This window comes from Berghia stephanieae, chromosome 8 (assembly GCF_034508935.2).
Source record: "Berghia stephanieae isolate SIO BIC M18660-M18661 chromosome 8, UCSD_Bste_1.3, whole genome shotgun sequence".
Lineage (NCBI taxonomy): Eukaryota > Metazoa > Mollusca > Gastropoda > Nudibranchia > Aeolidiidae > Berghia > Berghia stephanieae.
Genome location: NC_088367.1, coordinates 13224764 through 13249282, shown reverse-complemented (window position 1 = coordinate 13249282; position 24519 = coordinate 13224764). Strand labels below are relative to the sequence as shown.

The 24519-nt window shown below is 36.7% G+C and overlaps 1 protein-coding gene across 1 annotated transcript; it reads left to right on the top strand.

The window, feature by feature from the left end:
* Window positions 1-3947: 3947 nt before the first annotated feature.
* On the top strand, window positions 3948-24017 carry LOC144978194 (1,4-alpha-glucan-branching enzyme-like). Its single transcript, XM_078923939.1, has 14 exons — window positions 3948-4137; window positions 4958-5127; window positions 7357-7475; window positions 8724-8846; window positions 9465-9609; window positions 10640-10940; window positions 12409-12524; window positions 13117-13247; window positions 13707-13805; window positions 14264-14546; window positions 16052-16236; window positions 18434-18567; window positions 19537-19654; window positions 21903-24017. Exons 1-14 carry the CDS (start codon window positions 4037-4039, stop codon window positions 21948-21950), a joined length of 2073 nt encoding a protein of 690 aa, XP_078780065.1. The 5' UTR covers window positions 3948-4036; the 3' UTR covers window positions 21951-24017.
* The last annotated feature ends 502 nt before the right edge of the window (window positions 24018-24519 follow it).

Here is a 24519-nt window from a genome sequence, read left to right as displayed (position 1 = left end):
TCCCATTTTCTTCCTTTTTACTGGCGCTGATATGACCTTAATGTGTTGCAAGCGCCGTAAAACCCTTTAAAAAATAAACATATTTCATTCCTGATTCATATGCTTTTAAGAACCACCTCTAACTTCAAAGTCTGGGTAGGATTCCTGACCTCCCACAGTGGGCAGGGAGGTCCTTACTGTCTTCTATACCCCTATATCTGTTTTCCAACTAGCTTTCTGTCTTTGTCTTGGAATGAGATTACTTGGTTTTGTCCTGGCCCTGACCGGATACCCTTGGTGAGAGGGAAACAGTCAAATGTATAGTTAGTTTTGGGAGATGATATTTTTTTCCTTGTAAACCATCCCTATGTTATGTAATGTATTATGTTTTGTTTACATATTATATATGATTTGTAATCATTTGAGTGTATTCCTCTTAGTGGGGACCTGTGCTTGTGACTGGATAAGACTTTTAGGTGGTCTCAAACTAAGTACTTCGATAGTTTGCTCTTGGAATCTACATCTGTTCCTTATTTGATCCAATTACTTTTTCTTGGGTGCTTTAATTGTAATTTATAACTTAGTACTATCCCATTTTCTTCCATTTTACTGGCGCTGATATGGCCTTAATGTGTTGCAAGCGCCGTAAAACTCTCAAAAACAAAACAATAACTTCAAAGTCAACGCCCGTCATTACTAGCACAGTAATGCCAAAACTCCGGTTTCAACGGATAAAAATCCGGTCCTGCCCTTGCACCACCACATTATCATCATTGCCACTACTTACTACAACCACAACCACCATATCATTATCACTACCACAACTACAACAACAACCACCACCACATCATCATACTACCACTACTTAACTGCGACCACCACCACCACATCATCATCACTACCTCTACTTCTACAACCACCACCACCAATCATCATTACTATCACTACTACTACAACCACCAACACCACATCATTATCACTACCACTACTACTGCAACTATCACCACAACATTATCATCACTCCCACTGCTACTTCAACCATCACATCATCATCATCATCAGTACTACTACTACTACTACTACAACCACGACCACAACTACATCTTCATCACTACAACTACTGCTACAACAACCACTATCACTATCACATCATCATCACCAATACTGCTACCATTATAACCACCAACACCACTTCATCATCACTACCACGAGTGCTACAATCACTACAATTAGGTGTTGGAGCTTTACTTCATTTGAAATAAGGAAACTTTGGGATTGTATTTGGCATTGTGTTTACATTTAATATAGTTCTAATTAGTTATATTTAGAACTATACAATATGTAAACGCAATGCCAAATACCATCCCAATTCCTTTTTCTTGTGTGCGAAAATTCCTCTTTCGGCATTGAAGCTGAAACTCCTGTGAGCCAAATTTAAAGTTGACGTCTCTGCTAGTAGTACTAGACAGTTACATAATTCCTACTTATTCCCGAATGCATTTCACTTTGTCAAGGAATTTATGATGGATTGTTAGCCCTTTTAGTGTCAATGGAAAGACGGATTATGGAATGGGCTGTAGTTTTTTTCTACCTTCAACATTGGATCAGGAAACACATTTTTACCCGTCATAACTGGCCGTGGAGTGGAGCATTTTATTTTTCGTTTATTTTCCCTAGCTGTTGTCTTCTGGGAATCAGAATCATCACGACTGCAACCACCACCACTATATCTTCATCACTACTGCAACCACCACTATATCATCATTTCTACTACCACTTCTACAACCACCAGCGTGCAGTTATCGAATCGTGCAGTAAGTAATCCGATATGTGAAGGGAGACAATCCTTGCTGACTTTAAGGATGTCAATAAATCATGGATTATCTCCTCTGATATATGTGTGCGTTGTTCAAACTATCAAATGGGACGACCTAGGCTTGTCAGAAGTTGTTTTTTTTTTTTTTTTTTTTTTTTTTTTTTTTTTTTTTTTGATGAATTCTATATTAGATAGTATAATAAATTAAGCAATTTAATTTGTTTAGCTCGTCAAACTTAAATAGGAAAACTCATTGACATGCCTTGGTCAACCAATTTGATGGCACACTAGTACTATGTATTGATACTGGTACACACTACACACCTCTTATCTGTTGAGGTTGTCCAGTAGTAACCAGGAATACAAATTAAAAGTCAACAATAACATTTTACTGATTTATTATCCTACACTATATTAGACTCTATCTACAAAATTATTTACAGAAATACAGTATAAAAATTTAATGAATGCTAATAAACAAACACCCTGTACAATAAAAACACTCTTATAACGTGTATAACAAAAAAGGTTTTCAAAATGTTACCGTTTTCTTGTAATAAAGTCAGTAAGTAATGATTGTTTTGTTGTGTACAGATCATGTAGTTCTGAACAAGTGTGTATGTTTTAAAGGTGCCAGACAAAGCAAGAAAGGGAAAAAAAAAGGAAAAAACATCCCAAAAAAATCAGTCTACCTCAACAAGGGATCGTACCTCAGACCTTCTGATTACTGGTCAGATGTGCTAGTAGTAGTGGTGGTGGTGGTGGTAGTGGTAGTAGTAATAGTAGAAGTAGTAAAAGTAATAGTAGAAGTAGTAGTAGTTGTTGTTGTTGTAGTAGTAGTAGTGGTAGTCATTGTAGTCGTAGTAGTAGTAGTAGTAGTAGTAGTAGTAGTTATGTACTATTGTTCCCTCGACTGCCAACACATTCACCACCACCACCACAACAACAACCACAGCCTGTGTGGTTGAAAACAATACAGATTATAATAAGTAGGTATACACATTTAAAGTTGTCCTCAAATTCTTTTTTTTTAAAACAAAACAAAAAAATTGAAATCAGCTTGAGCAAAGCTGTTTGAAATTGCTTCGTTATAAATTGTATGCTTGTTTGTTGTTGGGTTTTTGTTGTTTTTTGTTGTTTTTTTTTTTTGGGGGGGGGGGGGTTGTTGTTTGTTTTGTTCTGTTTTGTTTTGTTTTGTTTTTTTTTTTGGTTTCTTGTTGCATTTGTCTTGTTTTTGTGGGGTTTGTTTTTTTTTTTTTGGGGGGGGGGTTGTTGTTGTTGTTGTTTTGTTTTGTTTTGGTTCTTTTGGGGGGGGGGGGGGGCGGCAGGTGTACAGACAGTGTAAGAGTGTTATTGTTATTATTTGTTTTGTTTTTGTTGTTGTTTTTGTTGCTGTTGCACAGTTGAGTCCTTGGAAAAGGCTCTTTACTCACATTCTCTCACCGTACTCCCATTAACAGCGATGTCCCTGACAGGCCTAACAGGCGTCATGTCTCGTTCTACATGTTACGTGTTGCTGTTGGTCGGGGGATCCCCTTATAAAGCGGTCTGGGCATGTTTAGTGGAGTTTTTTTTTTTTTTTTTGTGGGGGGGGGGGTTGTTGGTATTTTTCTGTTTTTTTTGTTTTATTGTTTTGTTTGTTACTTATTTATTTATTTATTTATTTATTTATTTATTTATTTATTTATTTATCTATTAGGTATCTAGCTGGTTTTAAGGCATTAAACATGCAATAACTGGAATGTTGGGATCTGGCTGAAGACTGGTAGCCTACTCCAAGACCGCTTGTATATTTTTTCTATGAATTTTTTTTTTATCAGTAATTAATCCAGTTCTCTTATGCATTATGTTTCATGAATAAAGACCGATGTTTACATATTCTATATGCAGGTCTGGCATCCGAACGCAATTATGGGCCAAGTTTAACATATATTTTGTGTCGTATTTTGAGATTTCCATTACAACAATGATCCCGTATCAAAATGGATTATCAGACCTGCAGAGAACTGCACGTAGATAAAGACCAACGAAATAATTTGTGGAAAAGAGATAAATAGAAGGCAGTTGACGTTGTCACGTGATGTGTGTGTGTGTGTGTGTGTGTGTGTGTGTGTGAGTATGTGTGTAGTATGACCTTGACCTTGAACTCTACAAAGTTAAAAGTTCAAGGACAATAGTTAAAATGGAGTGAAGACGAAAGAGTTTTGCAGTGAGAGAAGAAGACAATTTTAGACTCTCATCATGTCTCAAGGCGATATGACTATTCCGAAAGAACCCAATCTTGAGAAAACTTTCCAAATCGATGGATATTTAAGATCATATGAGACTGAAATACGAAGGAGGTATTGTTTTTTTACACGAAAACTTAAAATGCCGGTGATTCTCACGTTTACATACAATACAATGACAACAAGAAAAAGTCAAGAGTGTTCAATTTAAGAGTAAAATATAAAATCTGACATTATCTCAGTTTTTATAGTTCTTATAATTTTCTTTCAGTCTACCGCAAGTGTACTCCAAAAGTCAATTTATGGATAGCCTTACCTTTGCCTTTAACGAACGAGATATGTCCTTAAATTAAGAAGTTGGAGTTTGACGACGTGTACTTATTTGAAGGTCTGATAACCCAATTCAGTATGGGCTCACTGTTGTAATGGAAATCTTAAAAAATGACGTAAAATATTGTCCATTACAACAATGTTGAACAAGGCCCAAAATTACGTTCTGATGTCAGACCGGCAGATGAACACGTCGGATTTTGATAATTGATAAGATTGAGACGCTAAATACTAATTTATTTTTTTTTCAAAATGATTTTCAAATGTCTATAATAATATGAAGAAAGAGAGTGTTTATCATTTAAAATGTGGAAGTAAAAGATGGCTACAGGATATATTATAGCGGTAGATAAATGAATGAATGACACCATTCTAAGTAAATTGTTACTAAAGCCAGAGGGCTCTAACTCTTGAATACACCATGAAAGAATTGAGAATATCTAGGAATGCAGCAGACAAGTAAAAATAAAACAAAGGCGTTACACAATTCACAATACACAAACTTGTTTTTTATCATACTCTTGTATTAGATAATTGCAACTACTGAGAACCTTTTCTTTATTCTGGAAATGTTTTGCTTTGTTTGTTTTGTTTTGTTTTACAGATACAAATGCTTCCATGAAGTGTTACAAAGCGTAGAAGAAAAGGAAGGCAGCCTTGACAGTTTCTCCCGTGGCTATGAAAACTTTGGTATACACCGTCTTCCAGACAATTCTATTGTCATGACAGAGTGGGCACCAGGAGCTGCTGGACTGTACTTGAGAGGAGACTTCAGTGAGTCAGTTGATACATTCATATTGTTTTACAATACATTCAAGTGCTCATGAGTACCTGGGTGGAATGGGGTTATTTATGTAAAGTTATGCATTTCCCTTGGATACAGTACATATAGTTTATGCAACCATTGTCTCCTGTGTGGTTACCGATTGCTCTCAAGGTCACTTGATTCAGGTACAAATGGATTTCCATAAAACTCAGTCATCATGCTGTAAAGAAATATAGAACGTGTATTGTAAAAGAAGTGCAGCTATGTGGTCTTGTGGTATGACACTCGCTTTCGGATCGGAAGGTCCTTGGTTCGAGACTCGCTCGGTGCATAGTTGAGTCCTTGGAAAAGGCTCTTTACTCACATTCTCTCACTGTACTCAGGTGTAAAATGAGTACCTGGCCATTTACAGCGTTGTCTCTGTCCGAAAAAATAACATCTCCTAACAGGCGTCATGTCCCATCCTAAATGTTAAATGTTGCTGTTGGCCAGGGACCCCTTTTAAAGCGCGTTGAGCACATTTAGTGAATATTGCACTATATAAAAGCTCAATTTTTTCAATTTTTTGAAAAGTTGATGACTTTGCTGTTCTCTCGTTTTGATGAATGGTTCCTTCCAAGGGTTACATACACTCCATTCTAGTATAAATGATTGCTTGAATCCCATGGACATTTGGTCATTTTGTCATTGATGGTTTATAAGGGTGGTGCAATGTTTTACACACAGAGTTAAAAGAGTCATTCAACATGCACAGGGTCGACTCACTATTCAAGACATTAGAAAATCAATTGGATCATGGGAAAAAATGGTACTAGTCAGTCATAAAGTTAAATGATAGATCGAAAGATCGCATAAAAATTTGAGAATTGTATTGTAAATCTTTAATATGGCATTTTTGTGCAGTGGTTATTAAAGCAATCGCGGAATTAAAATTTTTCAATTTATTTTTTTGAAACACATACATCAATAATTGGATTTGATTGTGTTAAAATTTCATACTTGTATCATTTATAGTCTGGCGGCTGCAGGATTCTAAACTTTTTTGGGGGGTTTTCTCACACCCGATATATGTATTAGATATTTCTTGTATAGTAAAAATATTTTTTTCATTTTTGCCAAAGATCTAGGTGAGGCCATGACTTGTCTCAGATTAGATACAGAGGCGCATTTTTTCTATAATCTACTTCTGTTCCTCCCTTTGTATTTATCTAAGCCTCTTGTCTTACTTTTTCTGGGGCTTAAATGGTCCATGTGTGTTCTAAATGTTGTTAAACATCTAAAAACAAATATTCCTGGCATAGACAGAGACCCCATTCTTCCACTATATAGCGGACTGCTCTCCTCACGAAAGCTCTCAAAATCTTCTGCTTCTTCATCCTCCATCCATAAAGCTTGTTAACCTGCTATCTGAGGTTGGAAATTTTTATTTTATATCCCAAATGATGAGTATTTTAGTGTAACTGAAAAAGCCAGTAATTAAATATAAGCTAAACTTATGGTGTATACAAAATTTAAAACATCAGTGTTGGCCAATTTATTTGAAATTCTGTGCATCGCGCACTATTTCCTCCTTTTTGGCTATTTTTCCTCCCTTTTTTTTTTTTTTTTTGAGATTCTAGAATTGGGTCTCTGCATGTAGAAGGTAATCACCATCACTAACTGCTTTAAATGGCTGATTCCCCATCTGATGCAAAAATGACTTGCCCGCAATGTTTACATTTTCTCCAACGTCAGTCATTTAAGAGCCTCCATATAATGCCAGATGACATTGCCTTGTAGTGAGCTTGATATTTGTCATAGGTTTCCCTTTATTTTTAATGATCCTGTGTATCGACTTAAAGCATACATCAAACGTTTGACCACTTTGTCTTATTTATATGTAGATTACAAAAGTAATGAAATGAAAGCTTCATTTTATTGAACGAAAAACGATAATGTAGACGTTTTGGATTTCCGCTTTATCAACAAAACACGATTAATGTTATATTCGCCTTAAATACACCATTATCACATCTCTCTTTTGTCCATAGTGTTTTGTTGATAAAGGGGAAACCCAAAACATCCACATTATCTGTCTTCGTTCAATAAATCATAACTTTCAATTCATTACTTTTTATTATTCATTCCTTTGAGCTTCAAGCAGCAACATTTTCGTTTCTTAAATGTTACACATAATTGTCCTGCACTGTAAAGCTTGGTTTCTATTATTCATGAAAGTTATCTCATGGTTGCTCCAGATAACTGGCAGTTTGAAGACAAGTATCAGTTTAAGAAGGGTGACTTTGGTCGCTGGACATTGACAATCCCGGCTACAGAGGACAGGCAATGTCCAATTGGACACGGGTCCAAATTGAAGGTTGGTCGAACTAAATAGTGTGTGCTAACAGTTTAAGGCTCTCATTCACTTTAGAGAAATTGTTAATAATAATAATAATAATAATAATAATAATAATAATAATGATGATGATGATGATGATGATGATGATGATGATGATGATGATGATGATGATGATGATGATGATAATAATAATAATAATAATATAAATCATTTATCGAGCTGTAAACTGAGCTAGGGCGAGGTGACTTGCTCAAGGGTCACTCAACGCAGCGGTTATTCGAACTTGATACCTTTCGGGTACGAAGCAAAGACCGTACCGCTGTCTTTGTTCTGGATTGAGAATGCTTGTTTTTCTTTCCTGGTCATGGCAGGAATCCTAAGCAGAGTTTCTTTTTTTTCCCTATGTAAATCATCACTCTGTTATGTAATATTATAGTTTTTATCTTGAATATATTGTAGTTTGGAAGCATCTGAGTGTATCCTTCATAGCGGGACCTTTTGCTTGTGCCTGTATAGGACGTTTAAATAGGTAATGTCAAAATAAGCACATAGAATCCTTTGAGCCCTATTTGAACCAGTCCCTATTATCTTACCTATTTTTTAGGTGCTTTTAACTTCAGATCTGCAACTTTTCCCCTATCATGTTCTTGTTTTATGGGGGCTGAAATGACCTAAAAGTTTATCAAGTGCTGTAAAACCCTTAGAAACTGTAAAAACCAAGTTTTGTTTAGCGCTCAATATCAATGTTTCACTTTTTTTTTTTTTAATGAATGAACTTTAAACAAAAAGAATCAAATATAGTAAAATATGGTGTCTAAATAACTTAAGGAAAACATCTGCTTGTTCTGGAAACTTATCAATTGCATGTCTATCTGTGGAGTCAAGGGGGGTCCCACTAGCTCAGTTGGTAGAGCACTTGCATCACATGCAATGGGACTGGGATTGATCCCAGGTGCAGTCGAGATTTTTTCTAACCCCCCTCCTTGTCCACTCAGCAATGATTGGGTAGCTGGGTCTGTTAGATCTGGTGGAAAGTACTTTGTGATAGACTAGTGTCCTATCCAAAGGATAGCTAGCAATTGCCATTGTAAGTTTCACACTAAAGGAAACTGGGATAAATTCCGGCTCCATGGACTACCAATGAGGAGCCAAAGGAAGTTTTATTGAAGTGATATCTCAATATTTATACCTTACTGTCTGGGAGTCTTGACGAGTTTATTGTGTTTGATTTTTATTTTGTTTTTTTGTTTTTTTCTCCAATCTCAGTTGGGAGTAAGGCTTCATTCTGGAGAGATTGTGGACAGAATCTCTCCATGGGCAAAGATGGTTGGCCGCCCTCATGATGTGCCCATCTTTGAACAACTTTTCTGGGATCCTCCCGAGGAGCAGGTATGCATTATGTTAAGATGATATCAGTCTTATACGATGTAGATAATTTAGGTCAAATCATTTGTTTGTAGTCCCAACGACCTGTACTTGTGTCTGTGACTTTTAGGTGATCTCAAGCTAAGTACTTTGATAGTGTGCTCTTGAAATCTACATCTGTTTCCTATTTGAACCAATTCCCCTTTGTCTTACCTTTTCCTTGAGTGCTTTAAGTGTAATTCTAGAACTTTTTACTATCCCATTTTCTTCCTTTTTACTGCGCTGATATGACCTTAATGTGTTGCAAGCACCGTAAAAACCTTAAAAACAATAAAACAGATAATCCATGTTTTTTTTTGAAAAATTGAAAATAAAATGCATTCTCAGAGGAATGGTCTATAACGAGTGAAAATCTGGATAATCCAAGCATTAACCTCAGTAATACAGCAGCACAAAATTGCACAAAGGGGATAAGCTTTGAGCTCAAGAAAATAAAGGAGACGCTGACAACTCTCTCGAACTCAGGGTCACCAGTTGGAAGTGCAGTGCCTCATCTACTCAGCTTATTTAAACTAGTTGAATTTAATGTTTTAGAGTTTTTTTCACTGTTTTATCATGTGGATCCGAAATGTCTATCTCCAGAAATACAAGTTCCGCAATGTCCACCCAAGACAACCGTCAGGCCTGAAAATCTACGAATGTCATGTAGGAATTGCATCATGGGAAGGGAAGGTTGCAACGTATAAAGAGTTCTCTCAGAATGTCATTCCTCGTATTGCAGATCTTGGTAAGCCTGTTGTGTGTATTGAATGGCAAAATGAGAATGGAAAGAGAACTATAATTAGACTTTTGGACAGACTAGTGTTCTATCTTAAGGGTACCAAGCAATTGTATCCCTTTGTTTAGCAAGACTGAAAATGAGATAAATTATTCCTGAGCCTTTAGTCCCAGAGGTCATCCCGATAGCTCAGTTGGTAGAGCACTCGCTTCACATGCAAAGGGACTAAGATCGATCCCGGATGCAGTCGAGATTTTTTTTTCTTACCCCCCCCCCCCTTGTCCGTCCCCAGCAGTGAATGGGTAGCTGAGTGTTAGATTTGGTACTTTGCAATAGACTAGCAACCTATCCAAAGGATAGCAATCAATTGTAATCACGCGATAGAAACAGGTATAAACTCCGGCTCCATGGGCTGAATGGCTCTGAAGGACTACTATAGTCCCAGAAAGACAAAGGCACTCAGAACATGTCATTTATAACAAAACAAAGATCTACTTCTTCATTTTGTAAAAATGCTGTGACTCGCCTTTTAGGGCCTTTCACAACTCAAAACGTCTTATCCACATGCCACATTGGCAATGATAATTATTTAGATATGTAGAATGGGGTGAGTGAGACCAGCCCCCACATGTGCCCTCCCTCTTCCAGATTGAAAGATATTGAACAATGTGGTATAATATTCATCATTTGGTCACTTTTAACATCTTTAGATACCGTTGAATGGGGTGAGTGAGACTTGACGTTGAAATAACCTGTCCAATGTTTTTTTTTTCCAAAGTGTTGGGAAGGGTGAAATCTATCAAATGATGTACATTTTACCATATTTGTTTAATCTAGGTTGGTGTATATATGAGACTTTAAAGTCATCTCAAAACTAAGTACTTTCAATCTGCTGGGGGGGAGGGGGGGGGCACATTTTGGATGCTGGTCTCAGTCGCCCCAACTGGCCATAGTCACCCAATTCCACCGTAGATATTCAAATGAATCGACGTCCATGATTTATTCTAATTACTGTTTGTTAATTCATTTTCCCCCCAAGGCTACAACGCCATTCAACTGATGGCTGTAATGGAGCATGCCTACTACGCCAGTTTTGGATACCAAGTCACCAGCTTTTTTGCTGCGTCTAGTCGCTACGGAAATCCTGAGGAGCTGAAGGAGCTTGTGGACACAGCCCATGCTCATGGAATAACAGTCTTGTTGGACGTGGTCCACAGTCATGCTTCGAAGAACGTGATTGATGGCTTGAACGAGTTTGATGGCACGGATTCGTGTTATTTCCATGGTGGGGCACGTGGCATTCATGAATTGTGGGATTCCAGGCTTTTCAACTATCTCAAGTAAGTGCGGCTACGTGGTCTTATACTCGCTTTCGGATCAATTAGTAATCAATGTCAAACACGTACTATTTTAGGTAACCCCTCCCCAGTAAACTTGCAACACCAAGTCACCAATAAAACTGGTGTCCTATGTGCGGCTATGTGGTCTAGTGGTATGGCACTCAATTTCTGACCAGAAGGTCCTGGGTTCGAGCCTTGCTCGGCGCATAGTTGAGTCCTTGGAAAAGGCTCTTTACTCACTTTCTCTCACCGTACTCAGGTGTAAAATGAGTATCTGGCCGATAACAGCATTGTAATATCGCCTAACAGGCGCGATATCCCGTCCTACATGTTAAGTGTTGCTGTTGACCAGGGACCCCTTGTAAAGCACTTTAAGCACGTTTAGTGGATATTGCACTATATAAAAGCTCGTCATTTTAAAATCTTGCAAAAAATTCTGTGCATTTTCTGATCGATATGAAAATTTTGCCATATTCCTTTTTCTAAATATCCATAAACAGTTTGATAGACAACTAGCAAACCATTATTTTTTCTGTGGTAGTCCTTCAGAGCCATTGGGCCCATGGAGCCGGAATTAATCCCGGTTTCTATAGTGTGAAACGGACAATAGCAATTGTTTGCTATCCTTTTGATAGGATGCTAGTCTATCGCAAAGTACTTTCTGCCAAATCTAACAGACTCATCTACCCATTCACTGCTGGGTGGACAGGGGGTCAGAAAAAATCTCGACTGCACCTGGGATCGATCTCAGTCCCTTTGCTTGTGAAACGAGTGCTCTACCAACTGAGCTATCGGGACCTCCATTTTCTGTGGTTCTGTGGTCTATTTCTTCCGGAAATTATTAATCGTGTAGAGCTAAAACAAAGTCTTCAGAGAAGAGAAACCCCTCTTGGACAACTGTTTTGGTCCTTAACTTCTTACACTCTAAAGGGGCTGGAGCACCCCTATGTCATGACTCCTTGGTGCCTTTCTACTTTGGTTGTGTTTTTTTTAATGCTGGGAAATAGTTTGTAATGGGCATGATCTATATTCCCTTTCCATGTGGTTGAGGTTATTGGTCACATTGCAAAATGTGCTCATAGTGAAAAGTGTTCACTGCTTTTGAAATATCTGACATCACAATTATTGGTCATTTTGTTCAGCTTGACACATGTGTATGTTTACAACTTTCATAAACAAAGCAGCTTGTTTACATTTGTTAAGAAATATCCAATCACTGGACAGCAACAAATCATGTGATTGATGACTCAGTTGGACGAAAATCTGAATATAGATCTCTCCCATTTTCGATTAAAGTTAAAGGTTGGTGGCTGTCCTGGTATAGTTATAAATAATGTATTTTTATTTGGTTATCTTTAAAAGTTGGATTTTAAAAGAAAAGAAAAGAAAAAAAAAAGATAATTATAACGGGCACCATGGGGTTAATGGCTCTGAGGGACTTCTTTTTTTTTTTCCTTTATTAATCCAGTTGGGAAGTGCTGCGTTTCCTTCTGTCTAATCTACGATGGTGGGTGGAGGAATACCACTTTGATGGATTTCGATTTGACGGAGTCACTTCCATGCTTTACAGGACTCATGGGATGGGTAAGCAATTTAGTACAGATATAATTATAATCTTTGTCATTTTTTCCCTCCATTGACTTGTAAGATTGTGATTTAACCTTAAAATTACTCACTTTAAAGAAAATTATATTGACCTCCCATGGTAGGCAGGAGGTCATGCTGCATCTTTTATCCCCTTTATATCTGTTTTCCGAGTTGGTTTCTGTCTTTGTCTTCGAATTGGATTATTTAGGTTTGTCCCAGCCTGGCTGGAGTCCTTGACTAGGTTTGATTCCTGCTGCAATCCAAATAGCAGTTCACACAATCCTTTTCCTTAGAATGCCATAGAACAGTGTGACAACTGTTTGCTTGTGGGGCAGCATGGCTCAGTGGTACGCTCTTTGCTTCGTACCTGAAAGGTACCGAGTTTAATCACCCGCCGCTGTGCTGTGTGGCCTTGAGCAAGTCACCTCTCCCTAGCTCAATTTGCGGCACTGCTCTGCAGCTGACGCCTGGGTTATTCCAGTCTTCCCTTGGAAAAGACCCTAAAGACAAATTTCCCCTTGGGGATGAATAAAGGGGATTTTCTTGGGTTTTTTTTTTTTCATTTTATCCCATTTTCTTGTATCTTCAGGTCATGGTTTCAGTGGACACTACGATGAGTATTTCGGTCTGAACACCGACTCTGATTCCTTAGTCTACTTGATGTTGTCCAACCATTTGCTGCACTCGCTGTACCCCGATTTCATGATCACTGTAGCTGAGGTAAGGATAAGAACGTAGCCATACACTTGTGACCCATTATTTACCTCAATCAGGTTTTATCTCGGGATGGAACAGAGGCTAAAAACTTAATTTTCATTTCTAAACCATGATAAATTTATAAATTTGTATTTGTTAGCCCGGACATGAAAAAGAAAATTCCAAAAATAATAGCTATTCCTCTGACTTTATTTGTTTTCATCCAATTAATTTCTATTTTTATCACCTTCTTTTGTGTTTCAATGCAGACCTGACCTTGTTTTTTTGGGGGGTTTTTTAATGAATAGAATCGTCATGCAAAAGATTAAGCTTCTTATAATGGTAGAATTTACTAATTTCTTAAATGACAATGTTTGAAAATTACTAGCCTCATATTTGTCAAGATTGAACTTGCCATAACAATAGGAATTTTTTGATATGTGCAATATAATTAGAATTTTGAACCACCTTTCTTATTTTCAGGATGTCTCTGGTATGCCTTTGTTATGTCGTCCTGTGGAGGAAGGAGGTCAAGGATTTGATTTCCGTCTGGCCATGGCCATCCCAGACATGTGGATTAAGGTACAAATGAGGGGTTGGATCTTGATTTCCTGTGGTGTGCCAGGGAAGTCACTCTTGCTGCACTTTCTTTATCTGTTTCCACTCCACATTGCGCTCTGAATTACTCAGTTTTTTCTGGTTCTGACAAGGATCTTTAGCTGAGTGGAAATGGTTGAATGCATAGTTTTTCATGTTTTTTTGTCTTTTTTTTGAGAGATGATATTTTTTGCTTGAAAATCATCTCTCTGTTATATACTTTTATAGTTTTTAGTTTTGAATATGCTATACTTTGAAAGCATTTGAGTGTCGCCTTCACACAGTGGTTCCTTTGCTTGTGCCTGGATGGACTTTTAGCTGATCTCAAAACATCTAAAATTTCAGGAAGGAATAATAACAAAATAGGCTCAGGCTATAAATAGCATAAGCCGTCATAGCTGATCTGTGTTTTGTTTTTTTGAAGTTTTTAAATCCATTTTCAGACATTAAAACACACCAAGGATGAAGACTGGAACTTAGACGAAATTGTCCACACCCTAGTTAATCGTCGCTACAACGAGAAGTGCATCGCATACGCTGAGAGTCATGACCAGGCATTGGTGGGAGACAAGACAATCGCATTCTGGCTGATGGACAAGGAGATGTACACACACATGTCTCTCCTGTCAGGTGGAAGTGGCATCATTGACAGAGGAATGGCCCTTCACAAGATGATCAGATTGATCAGTATGGGGCTTGGAGGAGAGGCATATTTGAACTTCATTGGTGAGTCAGGTTATTGTACCCTAGGATAACAGTTAGTGTCTTAGCGTGTTACATTTTGAATTGTGGAAGATATGTTAAAAATACATTTAAATATGGAGGTCCTGATAGCTCAGTTGATAGAGCACTCACTTCACAATTGATCTTGGGTGCATTCGAGAATTTTTTATAGATGGATAGGTGAGAATAGGGTGTAGCTTGTAACCAATGAAGCAAGTTAACTTTTGACATCAACTTCTTATCCTGTACTGACAATACATGAAAAGTGAGTGGAGCCGACACTTATGTTGATAATAACAAGAAATGAAGTGAGTAGGAAAGTGCCAAAAGTCAATAGAGAACAAACATTTTGCAGCAGTGATGGATGGTTGAACCGGGGACCTTATTGGTATGACAACTCCACCTGGCCAGGGAGAGTGTGGCTCAACAATACATGGTGATTTTCTTTTCAAATAGAATATAGAGAGGTTTGTGTGGGCTTCAGGTGTGATGTTTTATACCCTCAACTGTATCTGTGTGAGAGTTTGGTAACCTCAAGCTGGGCTTGTTGAGTTTAATAAAGATTGAAAATGAAATTGAAAATTCCCTTTATTTATCCTCAAGAGGAAATTTGTCTTTAGGGTCTATTCCAAGAGAAGACTGGAATAACCCAGGCATTGTTGAGTTTAATAAAGATTGAAAATGAAATTGAAAATTCCCTTTATTTATCCTCAAGAGGAAATTTGTCTTTAGGGTCTATTCCAAGAGAAGACTGGAATAACCCAAGCATTGTTGAGTTTAATAAAGATTGAAAATGAAATTGAAACTTCCCTTTATTTATCCTCAAGAGGAAATTTGTCTTTAGGGTCTATTCCAAGAGAAGACTGGAATAACCCAGGCATCAACTGCAGTGCAGCGCCACAAAGTGAGCTAGGGTGAGGTGACTTGTTCAAGGTCACACAGCGTGGCAGGTAGTCGAAATCAGTACCTTCCATGCTGCCCCCTAAGGTAACCTTATGTTTTACTTTCTCTTAAACATCTGTGGTCCATAAGTTTTCCAATTGAACCCGGGGGATCTGATGGAAATTAAATTTTCCCACAGCTTTCCAAAATAACTTGATATTTGTATCTTTTTTTTAGTCATTATTAATGGCAATACCCAATGTAAATTTCCAGAAGTGGATAAATAAGATTAATCTTATCTGATCTTATCTTCAACTACTAATATTTACTGCATAAAGGGAATGCATAAGTTTACTTCAGTTGAAATGAGTTTCACACTGATGAGGATTACTATCAAGGCCTAATGATTTGTATTATCATTTCTTTATCAATATTTGATTAATATTATTTATTTTTTAAAATTATTATTATTATTATTATTATTATTATTATTATTATTATTATTATTATTATTATTATTATTATTATTATTATTATTATTATTATTATTATTATTATTATTAATATGTTATCCTGTTTTATATGGTTATCTTGTTTTCTTTTTATTTACCTATTTTCTTTCTTAGGCAATGAGTTTGGTCACCCTGAATGGTTAGACTTTCCTAGAGTTGGAAACAACGAAAGTTTCCATTATGCCAGACGCCAGTTCAATCTGGCCGATGATCCTAATCTTAAGTACAAGTATCTCAATAATTTTGACAGAGCCATGATTCACCTGGATGCAAAATACAACTTCCTTGGTCACCACCAGGTTTGATAATAATAATAATAATAATAATAATAATAATAATAATAATAATAATAATAATAATGATGATGTTAATAATAGTAATAATAATAATATTAATAATAATTAATAATACTTCATTGCATCCCAAAAAGGAAAATTTTTGTACAGACGTGTTATAATTTACACAGTAAGACAAATAGGTAATGGAAATATGAAGTATATATAAATAAGGAGCTGTTTCACAGCCAGAGCCACGCTTTATATACGATCGAATAACTTCAACACTGTAAAATAGTTAAAATTGTCACTATAAATTGAAAATTGAAAAGATTGCAAAACAAACAAATTAATATTTACATTATTTGGAAGTAAAAAAGCGAAGTAATTATATAAAATGATTATTGCTTATTTTAAAGCCTAATACTGGACGGCAGAAAAAGATTTTCAATGTCTGCTATTGTTTAAATAGATTAGATCACTTGATGGGGTCTTTTGACCTCCCATGGTGGGAAGAAGTTGCTTACTGTGTCTTCTATTCCCCTAAATCTCTTTTTCTTAATAGTTGCTTCCTGTCTCGGAATGTGATTACTTGGTTTTGTCCTGGCCCTCGCTTGGGTCCTTGACTAATAGAGAAACAGTCAAATGTATAGTTTTAGTTTTGGGAGGTATTTTTTTCGTGCTTGTAAGTCATCTATCTGTTATGAACTAATAGTCATATTTTATTGCTTTGAACATATCTTGTAAACATTTTGAGTGTATTCCTCTTATTGTGATCCTGAGCTGGTGTCTGAATGAGACTTTTAGGTGATCTCAAACAAAGGTGTCCTGTGAGGCGCTATTACCATAGAAATATTTTTTCAGACAGAGACAACGCTGTTACTAGCCAGGTTCTCATTTTACACCAGAGTACGGTGAGAGAATTGAGTGTAAAGCCTTTTCCAAGGACTCGACTTTTCCCCACCAAGATTGGGACTCAAACCAGGGACCTCTTGGTCCAAAGCCAAGTGTCACACCGCAAGACCACAAAACCTCACAAAAATAGATCTGCAGCAAACAAACAAACAAAAAATAGATTTTCGGCCAATTATAACCAAATGAGTTTAACAAAGGACTCCTATCATGTCATCATGTTCAAGTTCAAGGACTAAAATCCTGCAATTTCCTCCTCTCCAGGAATGTCCCTTTTAAAAGCTTGAATTAATTTTGGCTGACATTGCCCTGCCTGTAGCTCCACATTTGTTATTGGTTTTCTTCCAATATTTGGTCATTTTTGAATTATTTTCGACTTGCAAAAAACATTTTTTATTATTATTATTATTATTATTATTATTATTATTATTATTATTATTATTATTATTAAAAGTAATAAACAAACATGAATGTACCGGCTTCAAAATAGAACCAAATACCAATCACGGAACGTTATTACAGTCCACTCCGGATAATCGCAACTTTTGGTTAATTGCAAAATTTCCCAAGAAACGGAATTAATTCTATATAAAAGTCACTGGTTAATTGCAACAAAGTTCAGTTAATCGAAACAAATTTTCGCCCAAATGACACACTCAAGAAATTGTGATGTCATCTGTGGCCATTAAATAGGAGGCGCGGGACTGGGCATAGTCTTGATAACGGGTAGACAATGGCAATTGTAAAGAGAGACTGAGCGATATCCTTTGTTTTGGGATTGACAACTGTGCATTGTGGTCAACGAGTTTGGTGAGAGTTTATCTTCTCTCACCACGGCTAATCTCTTTGACTCTTACAAATGTTGAGAACAAAAGAGTGAAAGCTATTCCCATCTGAATAAGATATCTTGCATGAAAGCTGCTTTTGCTTGACAAAATCTATACAGGGATGCCATATGGTTTTTGTTTCAATCAATTTGATCAGTCTGTGTTGGAATAAGAACAATATTTACAACATCTGGTTTGAGATTACCATATATTATGTATAAAATTGTGCAATAGTGGACAGGAAACTCCACTTCGGTTAATTGCAACTCAGTTAATCGCAACATTTTCGCTGATCTCAAGGTGTTGCAATTATCTGGAGTGGACTGTATTATAATTATTATCACCACCACCTTCATCATTATCATCATCGTAATTAATGCTAATGTTGAATATTTTATCACTATTATTATCATTATTTTCCATTCTTTTATGAAAAATTCTATCATAATTAAATTGCATTTTTCTACTGTTTGTGTTGACAGAACTATGTTAGCCTGAAGCATCATGGTGACAAGCTGATTGTGTTTGAGAGAGCCGACAAGCTCTTGTTCATTTTCAACTTTCATCCCAATCAGAGTTTCTCTGACTACAAAGTCGGTGTACAGATGGCTGGGACGTATCCTTTACATACATTTTCAAATGGTAGTGTTGCTGTATAAGACCAATGATTGTTCTAAACATTTGACTTGTACTATTGCTTGAATATGGGGAATGTTGTGTTTGTGTGTATGCATTTATGGGTGTTGTTATATATCAGGGCTGATGGTGACAAAAGGAGAAAAAGGAGGAAAATTATGAATGGTTTTCTTAACGCCACATGTTTACTTCACTAACCCCCACTGTTAGACCCATTGAGATGATAAACTACTCTAGCTATCTTCTGTATATTGGGGAAGCTGCACCAGTTTGTTCCACTTCACATCAAATCTCTCAAAGCCAGAAAATTTGATTGAGGAAAATGTCTTTTTTCAAAGGAGGAAATTCCTCCTCTGACTTTGACACAAAAATCGCGGATCCGAGGAAAACCATCAGCACTAGTAGTAGTGTCGTATGGTCTTCACACCTCCAAGTGTGACTCATTCAGCTATTTGATGTAGTCGTCATCAGCTTTGTGGATAGCAGGATAGCCGCCCTCTATGGATGTTGATGGACAGTGAAGTACCACATGGTCGATGTCCTGATTTGGAGCGTTACAGGCTTGGCATGTTGGTGTTGTTATATAGCCCCATTTGTGGAGATTAGATGCTGTTCTACCGTGTTTAGATCGTAGTCTGTTACAGGAGGACCACTGTTTTCTGTTTAGTGTGTAGAAACCTGGGAGTGGTGTTGCTGTAGGGTCTTCGATTAGATCACTGTTTTTCTCCCATTCAGTTTTCCAGCTATCAGAGAGGTCGAAATGTTCTTTGTTGGATTTGTAGAACGGTTTGCGAGATTTTAGGCGTGACATATTATGTTCCTTTTTTTTTTTGGTTTTTTTAAATGAGTAGGGGATTGTCAACTTAAAGCAGCCTCTTTGAATCTAACATTATAGGTTGAAAGTGAGAACTGCCATATTTGTGTATTTTCCTTGACTCCAATTCTGTAGTTACCAGTTGGTCTTGGACTCTGATGCCGAGGAGTTCGGAGGTCACAAGAGGTTAGATCACAATGTGAAGTTCACGACATTTCCTGAGCCTTGGAATGATAGGGCCAACCATCTATTTGTAAGTGTTTTAAAATGCAATAGAGTATGGCAGTTATCCTTTAAAATAATTTTGGTGATTATTATCCAATCCAGATATTTTTGAGTTGAAGTTGAAACAACAATGGATTTCATGCAGATTTATGGTCCAGTGGTATGACACTCGCCTTCAGACCAGAAGGTCCAGGGTTTGAGTCCTGCTTAGGTGTAAAATGAGTACCTGGCCGCTAACAGCTTTGTCTCTGTCAGAAAAAAGTGTTTTATCCCCTAACAGACGTCCTGTCTCGTCCTACATATTAAGTGATGCTGTTGGCTAGGGATCCCCGTGTAAAGTGCTTTAAGTATGTTTAGTGGCTCTTTTTATTTATTTTTTTTGGAGGAGGGGGGTTGTGACCTTAAGTTCTGGATTTTGCATCGATAATGGCGGCACAAAGCCAAGTCTTGGGAAAGGCTCTTTGCTCATATTTTCTCACCATACTCGGGTGTAAAATTAGCACCAGTCTTGTAACAGTAATGTGTTTATGGAGAAAAAGATTGTAAAAGAGTTGCTATTAGCATAGGACCCTTTGTAAAGGGAAGGCAAATTTAATGGATTTTGCACTAAATGTGCTTAAATCGCTTTACAAGAGGTCCTAAGCCAACAGCAACAGTGTGTCTGTATCTGTGGAGGGGGGAGGGGGTGCATGAAGCATAGTTAACCAATGTCTTATGCACGCGAAGCATCAATCTAATGTGTACTAGTTCCAATGGGAGGCCAGTGAGGCAATGATGACTTGAGGCTGTTACGGTTATAAATAAATAGATTTATTAAAATCAAAGAAGTGATTAGATTTAATGCGGCTATGTGATCATTTGGTATGAGACTCACTTTCGGATCGGAAGGTCATGGGTTCGAGCCTCGCTTGGCGCATAGTTGAGTCCTTGGAAAAGGCTCTTTACTCACATTCTCTCACCGTACTCAGGTGTAAAATGAGTATCTGGCCATTAACAACGTTGTGTATTTGAGAAAAAAATTGCAATATCGCCTAACATGCGTCATGTCTCGTTCCACATGTTACATGTTGCTGTTGGTCAGGGATCCCTTGTAAAGCGCTTTGAGCATGTTTAGTGGATATAGCGAGATATTAAAGCTCATGTTGTTGTTGTTAGGAGTGGGGAAGATGGGATGAGAAGAGATAAGTGAGGAGTGGTAGGGATTAGGTACCGGATCTGTAGATAAATGTACGGTATTTGTAGGTAAAGAGTGGGATGCTGAGTTTGTAATCAACAGTGGGACATGCTGGCATTTTCTTATTATTATAGCACACGTAAAGGGGAACATTATTCCACCTGTTATTGAATGAAACAAGACGCACTTAACCCTACACCTCATTATATTAATAAGACCTTACAGAAACCACGGACGTTTATCCGCCTCGCATTTATTCTTCAAATTCATTGTAAAATACTCAAAACAGAAATCTCAAAAACTGGGTGGGGTTCCCATAGTGGGCAGGGGGTTACATGCTGTGTCTTCTATCCCCTTATATCTGTTTTCCAACATGCTTTCTGTCTTTGTCTTGGAATGAGATTACTTGGTTTTGTCCTGGCCCTGGTCGGAGTCCTGGCTGGGAGGGAAACAGTCAAATGCATAGTTATTATTTAGGGAGATGATATTTTTTTCCTTGTAGACCATCTCTCTGTTATGTATTATTATATTTGCTATTTTGAATGTATAATGTAAGCATTTGAGTGTATTCCTCTTTGTTGAATTTTGTGCTTGTGTCCGGATGAGACTTATAGGTGATCTCAAACTAAGTACATTCGTGGTGTGCTCTTGGAATCTACATCTGATCTCTATTTGTTCCCAGTTCCCCTATGTCTTACTTTTTCTTGGGTGCTTTAATTGTAATTCTAGAACTTTTATCTATCCTATTTTCTTCCTTTTTACTGGCGCTGATATAACCTCACTTGTATACCAAGTGACTTGACTGGACAACAAGGATGCCCTGGCAACTACAATGGAGCACACTTATAATAACTTGCTTGAAAGGAATTGATAGAAATAACATGCTTATACTATCTGTGCCCAATTTCTTTTTTCCCCCTTCTCACTTTTCCTGAAATAAAGAACTACCGATATACAGAACATTTTTTTCTGTACAGGCTTGTTCCTCAAATTGAAATCCCTGCTTAGCTGTGTTTGTTTTAGGTACAATATTGTGTCATATAGAATATTCTTTAAAATTGTGTGTAACTTAACATTCTATTTGTTTCAATACAATCCATAGGTGTACATCCCGTGCCGAACTGCCATTGTTCTGGCTAAAATGGATTGAGTGAAGGAATTAGCAAATGATACCAGATGGCTGGGAAGCAAAGAAGGGTGTAATGGAGGGGAAAAGTCGTGTTGGTTTCTACCTGAAGGATCAATAACGTTTCTTCTACATTCACATCGCACTGGGCTGTATATCATTCTATGGTTGCAAGCTTTTCATCTTTTCCCTTTACACATGCACAGCAATACCACTAAATAACCACCATGGTTCAATAATTTTTGCAATTTAAAAAAAAATGCAATTTGAAGACTGTTGACATTTTAAATTTATAGTTTAATCAATTTCAAATTTACCATGGCCTATTTTCCTTTATTCACTTTATTTTTTGTTGTTTTTTGGGCTTTTTTTTAAATTTTAAAATAATATTTACATTAGACTGTAAGTACTAAAAAAAAAAGCCTTGAAAACCCTTTCAGGTTTTCAAAAAAAGGGATTTGAATACATGTAATGTCGGCATCAGACAGCACTTCACATACTACAACTTAACTAATTCACCGGCTTGCGATTTTTTAACTATGAATATGAAGGAATGGGGGGGGTATGTATGTCACAAGAAATTAAATATTGACTATGAAAATGCAAACTTGATTGGTCCTTTAGGAACTGATTGGATCATATGTAGACCAATGAATTATCTTTATTTCTATTATAACAATATAATATTTGTTTATTTGGAGTTAGTAGGTAAACTGTACAGTACTCTGCTGATTACAGAACAAGGTAGAATGCATGTCTTTTTTTTTCAGTTGTTGTCGTGAGTAGATTTAACTAGTATTTATACGATGTCTGTGTTTAAAGGGGCTCGACTATGTGTTGATCAGGATCTTAATGCATTTCTCCCTTTGCTATTATTTTACATGATATTGTAAAGTTTTATGTAGGTACCGTACATAAAATATTCAGGTTCAATTGTGTTGTGACTGTGCGGAAAAAATTATACTCTTGTTGCAAGTTTACCTATTATTACTCCACTATTGTTGACAATTATTTCTATATCTATTGCCATAACTGATCCCAAACGTCCTATGTATATGATCGTACATGACATAAACACATTCGAATGTTTATATTAAATTTCATTATTATCAAAGGCATTTAAACAGGAGTATTATAACAAGAGGACTAGATGACGTAACGTAGCATAAACTATGATGTGCTCTAAAGATTGTTTTTAATTGTTGGTGCTGCCAAATGGATTGGAGGGATTTGGGTATTGAATTGCGTTTTATTTTTCAATTATTTTTTTAAAAATGATAATGATTGATTGGATTACACATAAGGGTGTGCATGCATATATTTGCTCTGCCATCTGTCAAGCCATTTAATTTATGATTCTTTGCACTTGATCAGGCGCTTGTAGTATGATGTTACAAGCGTGTTATACTACTGCCAGTGATCCAAGCTGAACTAAGTCAACTTGTATGACAAACGTTGAAACCAATGCTTTTCAAGTAGAGCAAGTGTGACTGGGTAATGGTAATGGTAATGTTCAGTTTACGGAGACACTCAGGCCCATTGGCTAGTGTCCTGAATGTCGTAAAATTGAGTGACTCCAATTTTTTTAATTTTAAACTTTCCACAAAAACTCAACACTATTACTATTACTGTATGATTAAAGTAAAAACCTCTTGTTGGTTTCAATTTTCTGTTTTTTATTTACGTGTTTTTGGGGGGTTTTTTTAGTGTTCCATAGAAAATCTATAAATTCAACCAATCTGTGGAGTTGACTTTATCAGGATACATTAAACCTACTTGGATCAGGTCAATGAAAAGTTACAAATACCAAAATCTTTCCAAATAAAACCCAAAAAAAAACAAGGAGTAACTAGATTTTAACATTTAACACTCTGATGGGCCCGAGTGTGTGGGTTAATCCGGTGTTACATTTACCCATGTATGTGTATATAATTTTTAAGGATTATCACCATGTAGATGTGATATCCATGTTTTGTATATATATATTTATATATACTAAATTGTTTTAGCGGGGTGCGACATTCTAGTTCAAATTACATTTATCTGTTGATTTTTGTTTTTTTTTTCAAATTAAAGAGTCAATTGAATTTATTCATTTTGTTGTTCACTTCTTTAAAATAAATTAAAATATGAATTTATATTGCGGATTCACAAAGTTTCGCTCATTCCTCTTAGCTGGTCACATGAAACTAAATTTCCATTTCATACAGTAAAAGTTAATTGTTGGACATCTTTTTATGTCTATGTAGCATTTACCAGTGCTGATGGTGACAAAAAGAGAAAAAGGAGGAAAATTTGGAACTATTGCCTATACTTATACGTCCCATTTTTCTGGGTGGAGTTCCTGACTTCCCATAGTGGGCAGGGAGGTACTTACTGTGTCTTCTATTCCCCTACATCTGTTTTTCAACATGCTTTCTGTCTTTGTCTTGGAATGAGATTACTTGGTTTTGTCTTGGTCCTGGCTGGATGCCCTGCTGAGAGGGAAACAGTCAAATGCATTGATAGTTTTGGGAGATGATATTTTTTTCCTTTTAAATCATCTCTCTTGTCATGCATTGTATTACGTTTTCTTTATATTATTTATGATTTG